This window comes from Megalops cyprinoides, chromosome 22, assembly GCF_013368585.1.
Source record: "Megalops cyprinoides isolate fMegCyp1 chromosome 22, fMegCyp1.pri, whole genome shotgun sequence".
In the NCBI taxonomy this organism is placed as follows: domain Eukaryota; kingdom Metazoa; phylum Chordata; class Actinopteri; order Elopiformes; family Megalopidae; genus Megalops; species Megalops cyprinoides.
Genome location: NC_050604.1, coordinates 1,185,142 through 1,203,546, shown reverse-complemented (window position 1 = coordinate 1,203,546; position 18,405 = coordinate 1,185,142). Strand labels below are relative to the sequence as shown.

The following is an 18,405-nucleotide window of genomic DNA, read 5'->3' as shown; positions in this document are numbered from 1 at the left end:
CAACATGGAGGCCAACACACATAAATACTCTCTGAAAAACAGCCTAAACCAGCATAGCCAGCTGTCCCTCTCTCGCTGCTTTTAAATGTTATTCATTTCTCTGCAACTCCAAGGGAAGAGGCACACTCATTACTAAATATAATTTTTAATACTAATTAATGATCATTGTGTGATCGTGTTTTTTGAAGTGCCTTCTGAGCTAAAGACAAGTGCAACAAAACAAAACAGAACAGCAGCATTAGTAGAAACCTTTTATTTTCAAAACTTAGATTTTTTTTAACAAATGTAAATAAAAAAATACATAGGACTACAAGGTACTGTGAGGTACAGTACATACAGTCAATTATCCAAGGGCTTCCCATGAAACTAGATGCACTCCAAACTGAAGTTTGTTATAAGTAATGTGTATCATAGGCCTATAGCATATTTGTGAAATATTACAGAATTATATAGTAAATATCACAACGTGCCAAAAGTGTACTTATATTAAACAGAGAAAGCTGAGTATTGCAAGTCATCAGAAGAGGGAGTAATAGCGCCTAGTAGAGCTGAATACAGTGAGGTTATTCTGCCCTATCACAGATCCCTTCATAATGCATGATCACTCCAGAAATCGAGCAGTCAATATTCATCAATATACCAACCACTGTCTTGGATTTGTCAGTATTGGTCAATACACCAACTGCTGCCTTGGAATGGTCAATATTAGAATTACTGTTCTTTTTTAAGAAATGAAAAATCCATTATCGGTCACATTGATCTGGGAAAGTTTTTTTAATAGAATTTTCAATTTTGGCACCAAAGGCATGCCAAAAAAATAAAGCATGCAAAAACAGACACATTTCCCTTGGGGAAACCATGTGTCCTCTCCCAGGCAACCTCTACCCTTGAAAAGCAACTTCCGAAACACAATCTGGAGATGTTTTGTTCTGGTTGGCAACGTTGGTGGTCTCAGCGTAGCAAATCTTCCACTATTTTCTGTTGGTTTAAGATTACAGATACTATACATTTTTTTTTTGCAAGTAATACAAGGAAAACTCATTCTCTATTATTAGAGGAGAAAAGCATTACTAATATATACTGCATAAGCTTAAAACATAACAGCATTCTTGCTCTCGAAGTGCAGCATTCATTTTTGACATTTCTGAGAGGGGTGGATATTTTATAGTTTTGTTCTGGTTTTATAAGCTCCCTAAGTGCATGATTTTGTTAAGGTACACACATGTACTACATTGTTGAGATATTTCATTTCATCACCTGGGCATGTTCATATTTTATTATGTTGCAGTTTAACCCATATCACAGGAAATATAAATTTAATTTCACCAAATCAGTTGTCAAAATCATGAAAAATCTAGAGATGGTAAGTCATGTGTGTAGATCGGTAGGTGGAGCTGTTATTTTATTCCCATTGCACCAGTGGAGGAGCTTCAGAGGTGACCTCCCATGCTGCCCCCCGTGTCCCCGCCCTCAGTGGACTGGGAGGAAGAGGGGCGGGAGCTACGAGGGCGTGGCTGCTGTGCACCTAGGTGGTGGCTGACCTGCGACACAGCATCATCCGACTCCCAGCGCTCCAGCTCCTCCCTAACCAGGCGCTCCATCTGCTCGCGGTGAAGGTCATTGTCACGGCCCGTCCGCTCGTCCTAGGGAGCGGAGAAAGGGGGGATGCAACTCACAGTTGCCTTGGTCTAGGACATGCCTGAGGCCCTGGTTCTGTGATACAGGCTTTGGTTCCATGATATACAGTGGATATGAAAAGTCTACAAACCCTTATGAAATTGCAGGTTTTTGAAATGTAAAGACAGAAATAACAACAATGTAAATGTCAGATATAAAATTTTTCCATCTGTAATGTGATCTTCCAACAAACAAAAATCCAGAGAAAAAAACAAATAGTTAATAATGAGGAACATTTTAAATAATTAAAAAAAAAAAAACTACAACACCCTGATTGCACAAGTTGGAACACCCTTTCATAATGAGGGCTCTAGCTGTGTTCAAAGTTAACCAATCACATTCAAAATCATGTCTGTAGGTAAATAGCATACACCTGCCATCAATGAAAGTAATTCTGATTAAACCCAGATTAAAGCCAGCTGTTGCTGTAGGATTTCCTTGAATGTTTGTGGTTGCATTCTACTGGGAGAGCCATGGTCTGCAAACAGTTGCCAAAGAAACTGCAAGAGCTAATTGTTGAAAAGTACCAATAAGCCTTTCTCACGTAAAGATGGCCACTTTCTGGTCTCATCCAACAGTGGGGTATCTTTACTTCCGGTTATCCATCTTCCCTATTACCAGTGAATTGACAATGGCACAGTCGAGAAGCAAGAAGTGTACCTTTGTGTACAAACAGCCCTATTTAAGCTTTCGTGCATTCCCTGTGATGAGGACCGTAAGAGAGTATGGATTCAAGCCATCAAGAGAGAGGAAGGCCCGCTGTTTAATGTCTGTGATGACACAGTTGTTTGTAGCATGCACTTTCGCAGCGATGTCCTGTTTACGACAACTAGTGGTCTAAACAGAACTAAAAAAGATGCAGTGCCTAGCTAGCTCGCTAGCTCCTTACTGCTGCTTTACTTCATTGTTTGTTTAGTCCTCACAGGAAAGAGCATTTATTATTAACACTGAAAGATGTGCAAAAAATCACCCAGGTCATACAGAGATCATTACCTTTACTAGGAAGATGTCATCTATCAATCATCTAGTACTGCATGAAATTAATGGCGTTTTGCACTTAACAAACGATACTTAGCGTTCGTTTGTCGATTATTGGTGCATACTATGGACAACATAAATTTGTTGACAAACCATAGCTATTTGTTGCGTGTCTTTTCAATATTATTTTAGCCAAAGCATCTCCTTCAACAGACTGATGCAAACAATAATATATTCTGTACTCTTGTTCCTTTTGCTCCCTAACAGATTCAATGTTTTCTGCACTACACCTCCAGTTTGTGTGGCTCCTCATTCTTGTTAAGTGACCTGTAGCACGTGCTCATATTATGACACTACCGTCTACTACGTGGGACACTATGCCAAAAAGAACATGCACGTAACAAACATGAATGAATATTAAACTATCATGACATATATTATGACAATGAACAATTGGATAAATTCATTACACATCTACAAGCTGCGAAGTGGCTTGATCTAACGTTAGCCATCTCTCTGTAGCGAGCTGACATTACCTTAATAATTAAAGACAAACTGTTCATGGAACAGTTTATATCCACGATCCAGTTTGGATCATTTTGTTTTGCAATATATATCCACCATTTCAGCAACCTGTGAGAGCCGGAATTTTAGCAGATTTGCCAAAGATCTGGAGAACATCACAGAGACACACACATCTTCGCCGAAAGTAGCGGTGACCGGAAGTCACTTTACTCCTTGTTGCTTTCCAATATGGCAGCATGAAGAAGGCCAATCAGGTGAGGGATATATAAGAATATTGAAAGCACTGGATGTACCATGGAGCACTGTCAAAACCATCATCAATAAATGGAGAAAATGTGTCACCACAGAAACACTGCAAAGATCAGGACGACCCTCCAAAGTTGATGAGAGGACAAGAAAACTTACAAAGGAGGCTACCAAGAGGCCAACAGCAACACTGAAGGAGCTACTGGAATTTCTTGCAGGTACCGGTCACTGCTTGCATGTGACCACCATCTCTCGTATTCTGCACATGTATGGGCTATGGAGTAGGGTGGCAAGACGGAAACCCTTTCTTACAAAAAGGAACATACAAGCCTGTCTAAATTATGCCAAAAGATTCATTCAGTCACCCCAAACCGTGTAGGAAAATGTGCTATGGTCTGACGAGAGAAAGGTTAAACTTTTTAGCCTAAATTGTAAAAGATATGTTTGGCGCAAAGATGATAAAGCTCATCATCCAAGGAGCACCACACTAACTCTGAAGCATGGTGGTGGTAGCATCATGCTTTGGGGTTGCTTCTCTTCAGCTGGGTCAGGGGCTCTTGTCAAGATAGATGGGATAATGAATAGCTCCAAATATCAAGATATCTGCACAAAACCTGCTGGCCTCTGTCAGAAAGCTGAAGATGAAGAGGAATTTCACATTCCAACATGACAATGACCCAAAGCACACATCCAAGTCGACCAAGGCATGGCTTCAGAAAAGGAAAATCAAAGTCTTCGAATGGCCCAGTCAGAGCCCAGACCTCAATTCCATTTAAAACCTGTGGAATGACCTAAAGAGAGCTGTACACAGGAGATTCCCTCGCAATTTGAAGGAACTTCTTTTTTGCAAAGAAGAGTGGGATAAAATTCCAAAGTCTACATGTGCAAAGTTAATAGACACTTATTCACAAAGACTTGCTGCTGTAATAAATGCAAAAGGTGCTTCCACAAAGTATTAGTTGGGCGGGGTGTGCAGACTTATGCAATCAAGGTGTTGTAGTTTTTTTTGTTTAAAATGTTCATAATTATTAACTCTTCTTTCTTTCTCTGGATTTCTGTTTGTTGGAAGATCACATTACAGATGGAAAAAGTCTGACATTTATATTGTTGTTATTTCTGTCTTTGGCATTTCCAAACCTGCAATTTCATAAGGGTGTGTAGATGGCATTTCAAAAACCTGCAATTTCATAAGGGTGTGTAGACTTTTTATATCTACTGTAGGCTTTCGTTCTTTGAGTCAGAGGCCTTCCATTAGAGAGGTTCTGTGAAATGGGCTTTGCTTTGTGTGAGACTCACTTCTATCACCCCATCCAGCAGCCTGCCCAGCACATCTTTCCTCTTCAACTTTGCTCGCTCCATGGCTTCCAACTTCACAATCACAGCGTCCATTTTGGACACAATGCTACCAATGGAGTGCTCCATCCGATCCACACGCCGCACCAAACTGCAGAGCCACAGGAGAAAGGAAATGCACATCAAAGCCATCTCCTCCCAGTTAAGCCAATTTTTCCCAGTCATACTAACTCCTCCCAGTCAAGCCAGCTCTTGCCAGTCAAGGCACCTCTTCCCTCTGAAGCCACCTTCTCCCAGGCAAGCCATCTCCTCCCATTCAAGGACTTTCATTTAAGAAAAGTCCATTTTAAAAATACACACAGATGGAGTACAACTTCCACAAATGTGAACAAGAAGAGAGCAAACGTTTGTAAACATGTAGCATAAATTCATTTCAGGTAAAATAAACTGAAATAGTGGTCTCTGCAGTGGATACACAGACATATACATGAAGCACTGTTCTGAGAGTAAAAGTCTGTAAATTGTTACTACAAATGTTAGTACAAATGTTATACCTGAAATGGCTCTTGGAGAAGCAAATCACACAAAATAATGTATTCCTAAGTGGTCATTTCAATACTGCAGGTGAAGAGATTAAACTAGTTTGTTATATAATCATATAGATATCATAGATACATTTAACAGTCACTTAGAGCTTCACCAGAGAAAAAGTTACAAATATCAATAGTTACAAGCAAGTAACATTCATTCTGAAAGAGACCTGAAAGGGGCGATGGTGAAGATTACTTAAGAATTTAGAAATTAGAATTACTTAAAGATAACTTTAAATCACACTCTGAAGCATTTCCTCACACAGAGACTTAATAATGCATGCAATAACTTACCAGGACAGTAGAAGGAGAGACCCAGACTTGACACATTGCTACACACAGACACACTACTGCCAAAATGACAAGCCTAGATGATGTGTTCTTTTCATTAGACCTGTAACATTTTCAGCATATAAAGAAACATGCAGGTTTTGAGATGGTATGAAAATACAGATGACCGAAAGTGCTGGTTTTGAAGCAGGGAGTAAGTTTACATAAAAAGCAGGACATACACTTGGAATTCCTCATAGGACACGCCCCCTGAGCTGCTACCACGGCGACGTGAGCTGTGGCCACTGTCCTCGTCATCATCCTCCTCGGAGTCATCCTGACTACGGGGAAAGCTCCGCCCACTGACCGGCCGGGGCAGAGTGCTGCGCTCCAGATCTAGATCCTCCTGGTGAGAGCAGATACATACAGAGTGAGAGAGAAAGAGTGTGTGTGTGTGTGTGTGTGTCTCTCTCTATAGGCAGAAGACACGCAATACCATGCAGTGCATATGAAAATTAAATGCCAAGCAGAAGGTGCCAATTCCTTTCAGCAAAAAGGGTATGTGTGAGCAGGTAGATTGTTAACGTGTGACGGTAGAGTGTGCACATGTGTGGATAGTGCAAGCTTGTGCAGGCAGAGGGTATGCGGCGTGTGGGTAGAAGGTATGTGTGTGCAGGTAGAGTAGGGAGGCAGGAGCAGGACTCACCCTCTCCTTCTCCAGGTCATCCCTCATTAGCTGGTGCTCGTGTTCAGTTAGCTCTTGGTCTCCATCATGATCATACTTAGCAAAGATGGCTTCAATTTCAGCATCAGTGTGCCCCTTCCTGAACACAGCAACAGAAAAACTTCAGCATACTCTTGCTCTGTTTCACCTATTATACAGTGCCTCTCAATGTGAAATGACATCCACAGATATAGCCCACATTAGAGCAGGGGCTCCGCGGAGGGTAGATAGTCACCCTTTCAGGTCCTGTCTCAGCTCCTCGAAGTTGAGCTTGCCTCCAGCCTGACGCAGACTGTCTGAGATGTCATCCACTGTGCTCTTCCTCAGTCTTAGTCTGACCATGGCCTTGTTACAGCCCTGCAGGGAAATCCCATCAAACAGCAGCACTGCAGTACCGATTACCGCACTCCAACACACTACTAATTACTCTATTCTGACATATTACTATACCCTTTACTCACACACATTACTCTTTAATACAATACACATTGCTCTACACATTTCCTTACCTGTTCCTCTAATATTACACTACCATTACTCTGACACATTAGCCTCTATGCTAACATATTATTCTCATCTACTCTAACATAGGATTTCTTACTCTTGTTTGTACCAACACCGCCCTGGATATTTTTGTGTTATTTCAAAACAAATTATTAACACTGGTCAAATTCACATCAGGTGCAGACTGACAGTGTGTGAAATTCCAGTGGCTTCATGTTACTGTTATTTTTTAACTTACTGGAAATACAGTGACAAACCCATGCCTACAGTGACAAACTGGTGGCAGCAGCAATCATAGCTAATGTTTCATCCAGCAATTATGTGAGCTTCACCATACACAATGTACAACATCCACCTAGATTGCAAAGCATACTGTTAGGTGTGATATATTCTGGGGATTTCAGTCAGCTCCTGATACAGTTAATTTGCAAGTTACACAGTGGCTAGAGAATGTGACCTACGTTAATGTTAGCTATCAGTGCTCCCATGCAGTCCTCCCTCAAATATTTGCTAACTGACCATCATAAGTGGTCAGACATGTTGTAATATATCCCATGTCCTAACTAATTTCTACAATGAGCAGGGTAGTAAAAGTGCTCTAGAGTTTAGAATCATACCTTAGATATCACACCTCCCATGAGTACCTAGTAGCATAAGTTAGAAGACATCTTACTGTACTATGGGCAGCCACACAAATTTCTACTTTGCATATGAAGTAAGCAATGCATAATAAGTAAATAGCTAGTTAGAATTACATTTTCAACACAGTATCTAGATAACTAGCTAGCAGTTTATTCATATATTTGCTAGCTATCTTACAGTAGTTAGCTATTTAAATCAGATCATTTTACATCTCATCAGCATGAATGGTATTTTACTGTGTATAATCTTACCATATCTTCTCTTGTTGATGTCAAGTTACAAGGATCTTTCACACTTACTTACTGTTTATATCAGTTTAATTCTAAACCAGACACCATTAAACCACTATTAAATGTTCAAACCATGCTACACTCCTTTCTCACTGTCTCTTGTCCTTGAGTAGCCTGCTTTGTATTGGTCAAAGCCTGAGCCATACAGATCTCAGCTCTGATCAAAGGCAGAGACTGTCAGTAAGTTGTGCGTTCAGAATCATAGATAGATTTTCTTTATGTAAATATAAACATTCTTTCTTCTTTTGGTACAGCTAAATGTGCTTTATCTGTATTAGATATTCAAAATGCAACTTCCCATTTCTAACTCAGACAACCCTCTTTTGCTTAAGTGCCCCCTGAAGTCAAAGAATACCCTGGTTGAGAAAACCTACACATTCTTTAATCTAACACATGACTCTGCTCTCATTTTAAGACATGTTTACACATTGAGCTCAGATCTGTTTTGATTGATGAGCTAACTTCATCTTTGTTAATAAAAGCTGCCTTAGATAAGTAAATAAATCAGTTATTATATTGTTATTAAAACACACAATTACTTTAATTTATAGCTGCATGCTCAGGAGCATGCATTGCTTTGCGCTCCATGATAGCTTTTCCTCTACAGGTTCTTTTCAGTGACATTTGAAAATGTGCAGAACACACTTCAGTATTGTTACCGTCCTTACAAGCATCTAATATTGTGTATTGAGACACATATCTAAAAACCAGTATGTAAGTATCTACATACACTGTAGGGCTGAGTGGTATATCAACTTTTTAGGGTATATCGATATATTTTCAAATGAGATATAAGATGAGACGACACTGTTTATATTGATATAGTTTGATGTTGTGTTACATAACCCGTTTCTGCCGTAAAGCCATGCCTACAACTTTTTGCTCTGGGGGCGTGGTCGCAAAAACAGCAAGCATGTTTGGCTATCCTGTTAGAAGCAAGTGCAGTTGTGGTGTGGTGACGTAGCCGGCTGGCAAGCTAGCTAGCTAGCAAGCTATTGTAGTCAGCAAGCCAGCTACACTATATGGACAAAAGTATTTGGCCACACCTGTTAATTATTGAATTCAGGTGTTTCAATCAGACCTGTTGCCACAGGTGTACAAAATCAAGCATCTAGCCATGCAGTCTCCATTTGCAAACATTTGTGATACAAAATGGGTCGTTCTGAAGAGCTCAGTGACTTCAAGCTTGGTAATGTGATAGGATGCCACCTTTGCAATAAGACATTGCAAATGTAATTTCATCCCTGCTGGATATTCCACGGTCAACTGTAAGTGATATTATTAGAAAGTGGAAGCATTTAGGAACAACAGCAACTCAGCCACGAAGCAGAAGACCGCGTAAAATCACAGAGCGGGGTCAACGACTGCTAAGGCGCATGGTGCGTAAAAGTCGCCAACACTCTGCTGATTCCATAGTTGAAGAGTTCCGAACGTCCACTGGCATTAATGTAAGCACAAAAACTGTGCGGCAGGAGCTTCATGGAATGGGTTTCCATGGCCGAGCAGCTGCATGCAAGCCTCACATCACCAAGTCCAATGCCAAGCGTCGGATGGAGTGGTGTAAAGCACACCGACACTGGACAGTGGAGCAGTGGAAACATGTTCTGTGGAGTGACAAATCATGCTTCTCTGTCTGGCAGTCAGATGGGTGAGTCTGGGCTTGGCAGATGCCAGGAGAACGTTACCTGCCTGACTGCATTGTGCCAACTGTGAAGTATGGTGGAGGAGGGATAATGGTATAGGGCTGTTTTTAGGGTTTGGGCTAGGCCCCTTATCTCCAGTGAAGGGCAATCTTAATGCTTCAGCATACCAAGACATTCTGGACAATGCTATGCTTCCAACTTTGTGGCAACAGTTTGGGGAAGGCCCTTTTCTATTCCAACATGACTGTGCCCCAGTGCAGAAAGCAAGGACTATAAAGACATGGTTTGATGGTGTGGAAGAACTTGACTGGCCCGCACAGAGCCCTGACCTCAACCCCATCGAGCGGGAGCACCTTTGGGATGAATTGGAACGGAGATTGCGAGCCAGGCCTTCTTGTCCAACATCAGTGCCTGACCGCATAAATGCTCTACAGAATGAATGGGCACAAATTCCCACAGAAACACTCCAAAATCTTGTGGAAAGCCTTCCAAGAAGAGTGGAAGCTGTTATAGCTGCAAAAGGGGGACCAACTCCATATTAAAGTATATTTATTTGAATAAAATGTCATTACAGTTCCTGTTGGTGTAATGGTCAGGCATCCAAATACTTTTGTCCATATAGTGTAGCTAGCTATTGTAGCAAGCAATTCAGCTAGCTTGTGAAATCAACCAGTCAACTGTGATGAAATGGCATAGACATTGCATTGTGTGTTGTGTATGCTCTCAACCAATTTCATTACCTCCCGTTTTTTTGCCGTTCATGTTCTGAATACAATGATTTTATTAAGCCAATACATTATGTTGTGTACATTGGTATGTTGTACAACAACACCGTGAATAAAATTCATGTGCTTTTGCCATCACCTGCTATAGCCTAACTGTCACATTCTCCGTGCAACCCTGCCCCCACTGTCTCTCTACATCTGCGCGCAAACACGGCCCCACTCGCTCACACAAGTTCTCCTGCAACATGGAGGGACACACAGCGCCGGTCCACACTGCTGATATAATTTTTCATTTACATGTTTTGCAGCTATATATTTTCAAACAGGGAAGGAAACCCTGTCTTTGCATTTTATTTTGATCACAGTCTGTTTTAATAAAAGTGCTTGTGACATCTCACATGTGGCTTTCACTTACAAAGGAACATTTATCCCACTTTGTAGAAAATACTGCGATATATATCGTGTATCACCATTCAGCCTAAAAATACCGAAATATGATTCTCGGTCCATATCGCGCAGCCCTAATACACTGTACAATGTACACCACATTTTAGGTACAAATTGTTCCACAAGGTGTTTACAAAAGTGTATTTTTTTATTCTACACATTTTTATTAATTTCAGCAACCACCACATTTCAGCAAGCTGTGCTGTATAAGACACTTGGTCTTATGTCTTATGCATAAAATGCATCAAAATCACAGTGCGCAGAGGCTAAGTCACAGAAACAAAGTCAGGCTCACACAAATACCTTCTTAATGAGATCAGTCAGCTCCATTTCAGACTTCTGTTGTGCCATGTCAGCTTTCACTTCAGAATAGGTATCATTTATAATGGCCAAAAACATATTCTGTGGAGGGAAAATATGAAATAACCAAGCAGTTCATCATTGGGATGGTATAATACTTCAGTTGAAAGCTACAACATGCTCACCAGTAAAATGAAGAAAATGAAGAAAACAAAGGTGGTGAAGTAGACGGAGCCCAAAATCCTGTTTGCTTCTTCAATTTCAGAGAAGTCAATATCACCCAAAATGATCCGGAATTGTGTGAAACTGGAGAGGCAGAAGCACATTGGGTTTAAAATTAAGCACACACCTGCACATGAAGTTGACTAACAGGCATCGTCATCCTGAAATTGCACTGTTCTGCCTAAATTAAAACAGGATTCAGTTTTCGTATGATACAAGAATATACTTTTCATATATTAATTTATACAGGGGGTGCTGTGTAGCATAGTGGTGAGGAGCAGGACTTGTAACTGAAAGGCTGTTGACCTAGTTAGTACTGCTGCTGTACTTTTGGGCACAGCATTTAATCCAGAACTGCCTCAGTAAAAATCCAGTAAATGTACGTACATGCATGCCTGGAAAGTGCTGAAATCGTCCACCTGTGTCCCAAACACAAGGTAAGCCAGCTGAGCATAGGCAAAAAATATGATGAAAAACATGATGGCAAAACCGGTGATCTCCTTTGCACAGCGTGACATGGTGCTGGACAACTGGCTCATCGTCTTGTTAAAGTTAATGAACTTGAACAACTGTAAGGTAAAGAAACACATTTAACGCAAACATAACTAGAGCTATCTCATGTCACAGAATACAACAACAAAACAAAATGGAAAACTTTATCAACACACAGTACTTTATATTAACGCTGAAATAAAAGCGAGGGACATTACAATGTCACTAAATATAACTGAACCCAATAACTGAAATGGCATGGAATCCCTAACCAAGGATTAAGTTGAGATGAACAGTAGTAACAAATCTATAAACTACAGAGGAAATTTAGTTTAACATACTTACCTTCACCCAGACAAAGAAGACAATTACCGCAGATAAATTGTTGAACTGAACTTGCAGGTAGGAGAGGTGCTCAAAATTGGGGTACGTATCTAGATGCTCCAGCAGGTACTCGAGCTTCCTGGTGACAACTGATGTTCTGTAAATATTGAGAACGATGGCAACGATGCTCAACTGTGAAAGGCAGAGCAACAGGGAAATGAAGTTTGGTTGGACAGTGAGAGAGCAGCTACGACACGGTTTAGTGAGCACCCACCATGACAATCAGCACATCCAGACAGTTCCACAAGCTCCTGAAGTAATGCAGCCTGTGGATGCGGATCTCCAAGGCCTCCTCCACCACATAGTAGAGGACAAAGAGGCAGAAGGTGACCTCACACGCTGCCAAAAAGTAGTCCCAGCAACTTGCGTAGCGGACCAGTCTAACTGTCTGGAACTGCCAGGATGTCATCACACCCCCTGTGGCCAGGAACTCAGCGACCAACCTGAAACAGACAGGAGCACTGGGCTCAAACACAGAGAGGGCCACACCGGAGGCCCTTGGCTTGCGGGCACAGTGTCGCACAGAGCTGCCATACCTGACCACGCAGAAGAGGTTGACATTGCCATTGTAGACAGAGAAATCGATGAACACGGCTCTGGTGCCCCGGTCAAGCCACAGGTTGTCCTTCAGGGCATGGAGTTGTGCAGCTGTTTCGTCCCGGGAACGGGAGAGGTCCAAGTAGTACCCTCCCCCACCGTACATGGCCACACGGCCCCAGTGACTGGTCCCATTCAGGTCACTGTCCTCGGTGTACACCCACCTGCCAGACCAACAATATCTCAACTGCAATTCACTCAACCACAACCGCATTCACTCCCTGCCATATGACCACCTTCTGATTTCCTCTCTTCTCCAGATGTTGCAACAGAACCATAATATACTTTACAGTACCATATTAGTGTGGTGAACTGCTTTTCCTATTATTCAAAAGGAACATTTCTCCAGTAATATAACACATTATAGATAACGTCCATTTGTAGAGGTGAAGAAGTTGCTCATGAACATACGCGGTCCCATTCTTCAGGCCGAAGGTGGATGTATCCTCACTGCTGACAGAGTACGCACTGTAACACTCGGAGACGTCGTCGCTCAGGTCTTGGTGAATGGAACAGGACTTACTATGCACCTTCACCTGTCGCATGCGTGGGACCCCCAGGAGAAGGTTCTCGTAGTAGATTAAGCTTTGGTTCTCTGGCAAGGTTTTGTTGTTGTACCACACCTCCCAGTAGAGCCCATCAAGCAATGGCTTGTCTGTAAACTAGAGTTCAGATTTACTTTTACAGAAGTCTGTCGTTATCCATGCGGGCTTTTGTAATTTTTTGTTTCGTGCAACAAATTTTATGTTCTTTTTGCTTTGTCTGTAACAGGAGGTAAGGTGGTCAGAGAAAACATGAACTGTGTAACTTTTTTAATCCAACGGTTTGTATTATTAGTGGGTGGCAGTGTAGCACAGTGGTTAAGGAGCAGGACTTGTAACTAAAATGTTGCTGGTTCGATTCCTCACAGGGGCACTGCAGCTGTAGCCTTAACCCACAATAGCCTCAGCTGTATAAATGGATAACATTGTACAAAAAATAATAATAATAATAAATAAACCTGTAATTGATGGATAAGAGTGTCTGCTAAATGGAAATAATGTAATAATGTATTATGTACAACAATTTAAAGTAACAAGATATGGCCTGTTCTGTGAAAAAACAATGGGTGAAACTCAAAATCTTTCATAGTACCTTCCAGAACTCATCCATGGTAGTGAGGCTTTTGAAAGTGGTCTTATCTCCACCTGACAGCGGTGTGTCCAAGAACAGCTGGGACATGACTTTGGTGTAATAATACATGTTGGCGCTCACCGTACCGTAGGTCACTAGAACACACAAGAACCAAGGCGTCACACAATGAGCAGGGAAAGCTAATGCATGGGCAAGGTTTGAGAATGTTTAATGAGTGAACAAACCCAGAAAGAGCTGGAGACTTTTTTTCGCCAGTCAATTAATTCAACATTTATTCACTCACTTTGTACACACAATTATTATCAATAACAGAAAACTTCTGATTTGACAGTCGCAAAGAAAGAAGCAGTAACAAATAAAATCCCTTAACTTTCTGTTTATTATTGTGATATATTATCCTGATGAATTATGCCATCAGCTGTGCCTAGCATTTTGTTCAAATTCTAATAAAAGCCCTTAAAATGCAAATTGTGCTATGTTATGTAATCATGCCAATCCTTTTAAAAAATGGGTAGCATAAAAACAGAAAACACATATAGTCAGGTCCATAAATATTTGGACATTGACACGATTTTCAGCATTCCAGCTCTGTACAATACCACAATGGATTTGAAATTAAACAAACAAGATGTGCTTTAAGTGCAGACTTTGGCCTTTAATTTAAGGGTATTTACATCCAAATCAGTTGAACAGTGTAGGAATTACAACACATTTTATAGGTGCCTTCCACTTTTTTAAGGGACCAAACGTGATTGGACAACTGGCTACTCAGCTGTTCAATGGCCAGGTGTGTGTAATTCCCTCGTTATTTCATTTGCAAGGAGCAGATAAAAGGCCTAGAGTCCATTTCAAGTGTGGTATATTCATTTGGAATCTGGTGAGGTCATTGAGAATATGAAGTACAAAGAGCTGTCACTATCAGTGAAACAAGCCATCATTAGGCTGAAAAATCAAAACAAACCCATCAGAGAGATAGCAAAAACATTAGGTGTGGCCAAGTCATCGGTTTGGTACATTCTTAAAAAGAGAGAACACACTGGTGAGCTCAGCAACGCCAAAAGACCTGGAAGACCACGGAAAACAAGCGTGGTGGATGACAAACAAATCCTTTCTCTCGTCAAGAAAAACCCCTTCACAACAGTTGGCCAGATTAAGAAAACTCTTCAGGAGGTAGGTGTATCTGTGTCCAAGTCAACAATTAAGAGAAGACTTCACCAGAGGAATTACAGAGGTTTCACCACAAGGTGTAAACCATTGGTGAGTCTCAAAAACAGGAAGGCCAGATTAGAGTTTGCCAAGAAACATCTAAAAGAGCCTGTGCAGTTCTGGAACAACATCTAATGGACAGATGAGACAAAGATCAACTTGTACCAGAATGATGGAAAGAGAAGAGTATGGAGAAGGGAAGGAACTGATCAAGATCCGAAGCATACCACCTCATCAGTGGTGGTGGTAGTGTAATGGCATGGGCATGTATGGCGGCCAGTGGAACTGGATCTCTTATATTTATTGATGATGTGACTTCTGACAAGAGCAGCAGAATGAATTCTGAAGTGTTTCGGGCAATATTATCTGCTCATATTCAGCCAAATGCTTCAAAACTCATTGGACGGCGCTTCACAATGCAGATGGACAATGACCCAAAGCATACTGCAAAAGCAACCAAAGAGTTTTTAAAGGCAAAAAAGTGGAATGTTCTGCAATGGCCAAGTCAATCACCTGACCTGAATCCGATTGAGCATGCATTTCACTTGCTTAAGACAAAACTGAAGGGAAAATTCCCAAAGAACAAGCAGGAACTGAAGACAGCTGCAGCAGAGGCCTGGCAGAGCATCACCAGGGACGAAACCCAGCGTCTGGTGATGTCCATGGGTTCGAGACTTCAGGCTGTCATTGACTGCAAAGGGTTTGCAACAAAGTATTACAAAGTGACAATTTAATTTATGATTATGTTAGTTTGTCCAATTACTTTTGGTCCCTTAAAAAAGTGGAAGGCACATATAAAATGTGTTGTAATTCCTTCACCGTTCAACTGATTTGGATGTAAATACCCTTAAATTAAAGGTCAAAGTCTGCACTTAAAGCACATCTTGATTGTTTAATTTCAAATCCATTGTGGTATTGTACAGAGCTGGAATGCTGAAAATTGTGTCAATGTCCAAATATTTATGGACCTGACTGTATATAAGCTTTTAAGACAATCTGTATATAATACAAGGTGGGACAATACTGATGAAAACATCTCATTTCATCATAGCCCAGAGAGTTATGCACTGAACAAGATAAAAGTGTTTCTAAGTAACTTTGCTCATGTCTTTCCTTTATCAGCTTGAGAGAGCAGTTCTGCTTCTTAGCAATGCAGGCCTGGCCCAGAACCTCCACCACCCCATCTGCCAAGAACTTCCTGATCCACCCAAACAACAATTTTCGCAAAAAGAACTTTTCCCGACTGGCTATACACACCACCTGGACTGAACAGCTGCAGCATCAGATTATTACCATTCTCTTGCTACCACATCTAGACAAATATTTCTAGCCTGCTACTTTAAGCATCACGCAGGTACGAGATGACAATCAAAAATTTGTTTAGTTCAAGCTGAAACCGGCGAGGGCCCAGCTAAGAGCGCCACACAGTCAAAGATTTTATTTTCCAGTGTTCGACACCCGTCAAATAAACCTAACCGATGGATGTTCATCAATTCAGGTCGCACTACTCAGCAGTTACATAACACACTCACAAGGTGTCGAGCTTCGTCAGATACCGGCAGGAACAATAATTCATAAACTTCTCTTTCGTGTACTGTTCATTTGTATAAAGCATCCTTCAAACCTGTATGCAGTATCCTTTCTGAGAATCGTGTGAAGGCGTTCAGGTTGCCTTTGTTATTTTAGTTATGTTACTATACTTTCATTCATCGAACATAAAAGGATCATATCTAAACGTTACTGGACAGTCTAAGGCTGGTAATTGAAGTTGGAAAGAATGACTTACAGATGCAAATGGTGATTAGGAACAGGATGTAGGTTAATAACTCCCGAAGGACATTCTTCAAGTATCGCTCTCTGCTGCTGTCACTGTCCTCCATCAAGCGAGTGCCCCACAGAACTAGACACAGAAAAGATGGTTACGCGTCCATCACTAATTACTTAGCTTAGCTAAATGGCCTGTAGTGGTGCGGTTGGTATTAAATAAAGGAAACCTACTTAAAGGAAACCTACTTGATCAAATACAACAATGGAACAAGGGAAATGTTCGCATTATTCTTAAAGAACTTACTTCTTATTTTCTCAAGTATTCTTTTCCCACAGTCGCGGTGATCACGTTGGTTTTGTTGAAGTACATCCGCAGCCGGGTTGGGATAAATCCCCCTGTGCATCCGTGTGCTGCTACCGCCTCTGCTGTAGCTCCCCAGGCCGCTGCTGCCGCTGCTGCTGGAGGCGGTGGACACCGATCGCCTACCCGGACTAGCCGGAGGCCAGTCCGCCTCAAGCATCTCTTCTTCAGGCTCGAACCCAGGATTATCCCGGCTCCACGCTTGCCTCGAACTGGATGAAGGCGGAGAGGGCGTAATCATCGAGGCCCCCAGCCCTAAATCCTGGTGATGGATTCTCTCCATCTCAATACCTTCGCTTGAATCCAGCCTGTGCGTAGCGCATGTGGCGAACTTTCCTGCCTGGGTCTGCTGCTGTGATCTAACTCGACTGGAGCTCATTATTACGCTCAAAAGGCGGAGCAAATCATTCGCAGCTATTCAGATCTGCCACACCACGCTAAAGAAAATGATTTCTTAAACCATGAAAAAACATTACACCCTAGAGGATATAACCATTGGACTCTAGGTTTGTATAAAATTTCAATCGGGAAGGATTTTGAAGTCAAGTTAGCTAGCTGATTTAGTTACAACAACGTAATACAATCGCGTCGACTTCCAACAAACTTAGCTAATTTGTACAGCTACAATTTAATTAAGACAGGCCACACTGAATTGTCTACAGACGTCATTTACATACTTTCAACAGCGACGAACGAACCGAGGAACAACAATTTAGTTATCTGGAATTTTCACGAAGGACATTTGCCGTAGTTATGCTAAGTTTGGTACCTACAAACACTTCCCAGTTGAGTATTGGTCTATGTTTGTTCTAAGTTGCTAGCCAAGAAACGTTCTGAAGGCAGATTTAGTAAGCAAAATTAGCAAAACAAATTAAAACGGACAAAAGCAGCTTCCTTCTAGACCAGCAGCCATCTTGTTCCTACATTCCCACAAAAAATCTCACATTCGCATTTGCTGGGGAATCAGGTTACATTCGGAACAATGGCGTCACAGCTACAGAAGCGAAGGGCGTCTGGAAAATTATGCTTGTAGAACCACTTTTATCACTTACGATTATTATGGTCGTGGAGTTTGATAGATATGTAAATGCAAGAGTGATAACTGGATTTAAAATCAATGAGCACATTTTCCACAAGTCACACTTCTCTTAGTGTCTCCCATCTGGCAGCAAATTTGTCATGTTACTGCGCAACTGAAATTTCACTTAAATTATACTGTCTTGCTGGAATAAAAGCCTTACTCATTTGTCGGTAGAAGAGATGGTCGTAAAACCGAATTGCGTAATTTTTTGGTCTCAGAAGATTTCTTTAAACAGGCCTACTTGACCCTAACCCTAAAACCAAGGAATAAAATTAGAAATCATGCTACATACTGAAAGGCTGTGATT

General features: G+C 41.4%; 1 protein-coding gene across 1 annotated transcript; it reads right to left on the bottom strand.

Annotated features, from left to right (window-relative positions):
• Positions 1-332: 332 nt before the first annotated feature.
• Positions 333-17,935, bottom strand: pkd2 (polycystic kidney disease 2). Its single transcript, XM_036517227.1, has 15 exons — positions 16,961-17,935; positions 16,676-16,789; positions 13,684-13,817; positions 12,961-13,211; positions 12,489-12,713; positions 12,167-12,395; positions 11,914-12,084; positions 11,464-11,645; positions 11,040-11,160; positions 10,858-10,956; positions 6,539-6,660; positions 6,286-6,403; positions 5,822-5,985; positions 4,723-4,870; positions 333-1,643 (listed from the first exon to the last, which is right to left on the bottom strand). The coding sequence occupies exons 1-15, from the start codon at positions 17,394-17,396 to the stop codon at positions 1,431-1,433; spliced, it is 2,727 nt and encodes a 908-aa protein (XP_036373120.1). The 5' UTR covers positions 17,397-17,935; the 3' UTR covers positions 333-1,430.
• Between the last annotated feature and the right edge of the window lie 470 nt (positions 17,936-18,405).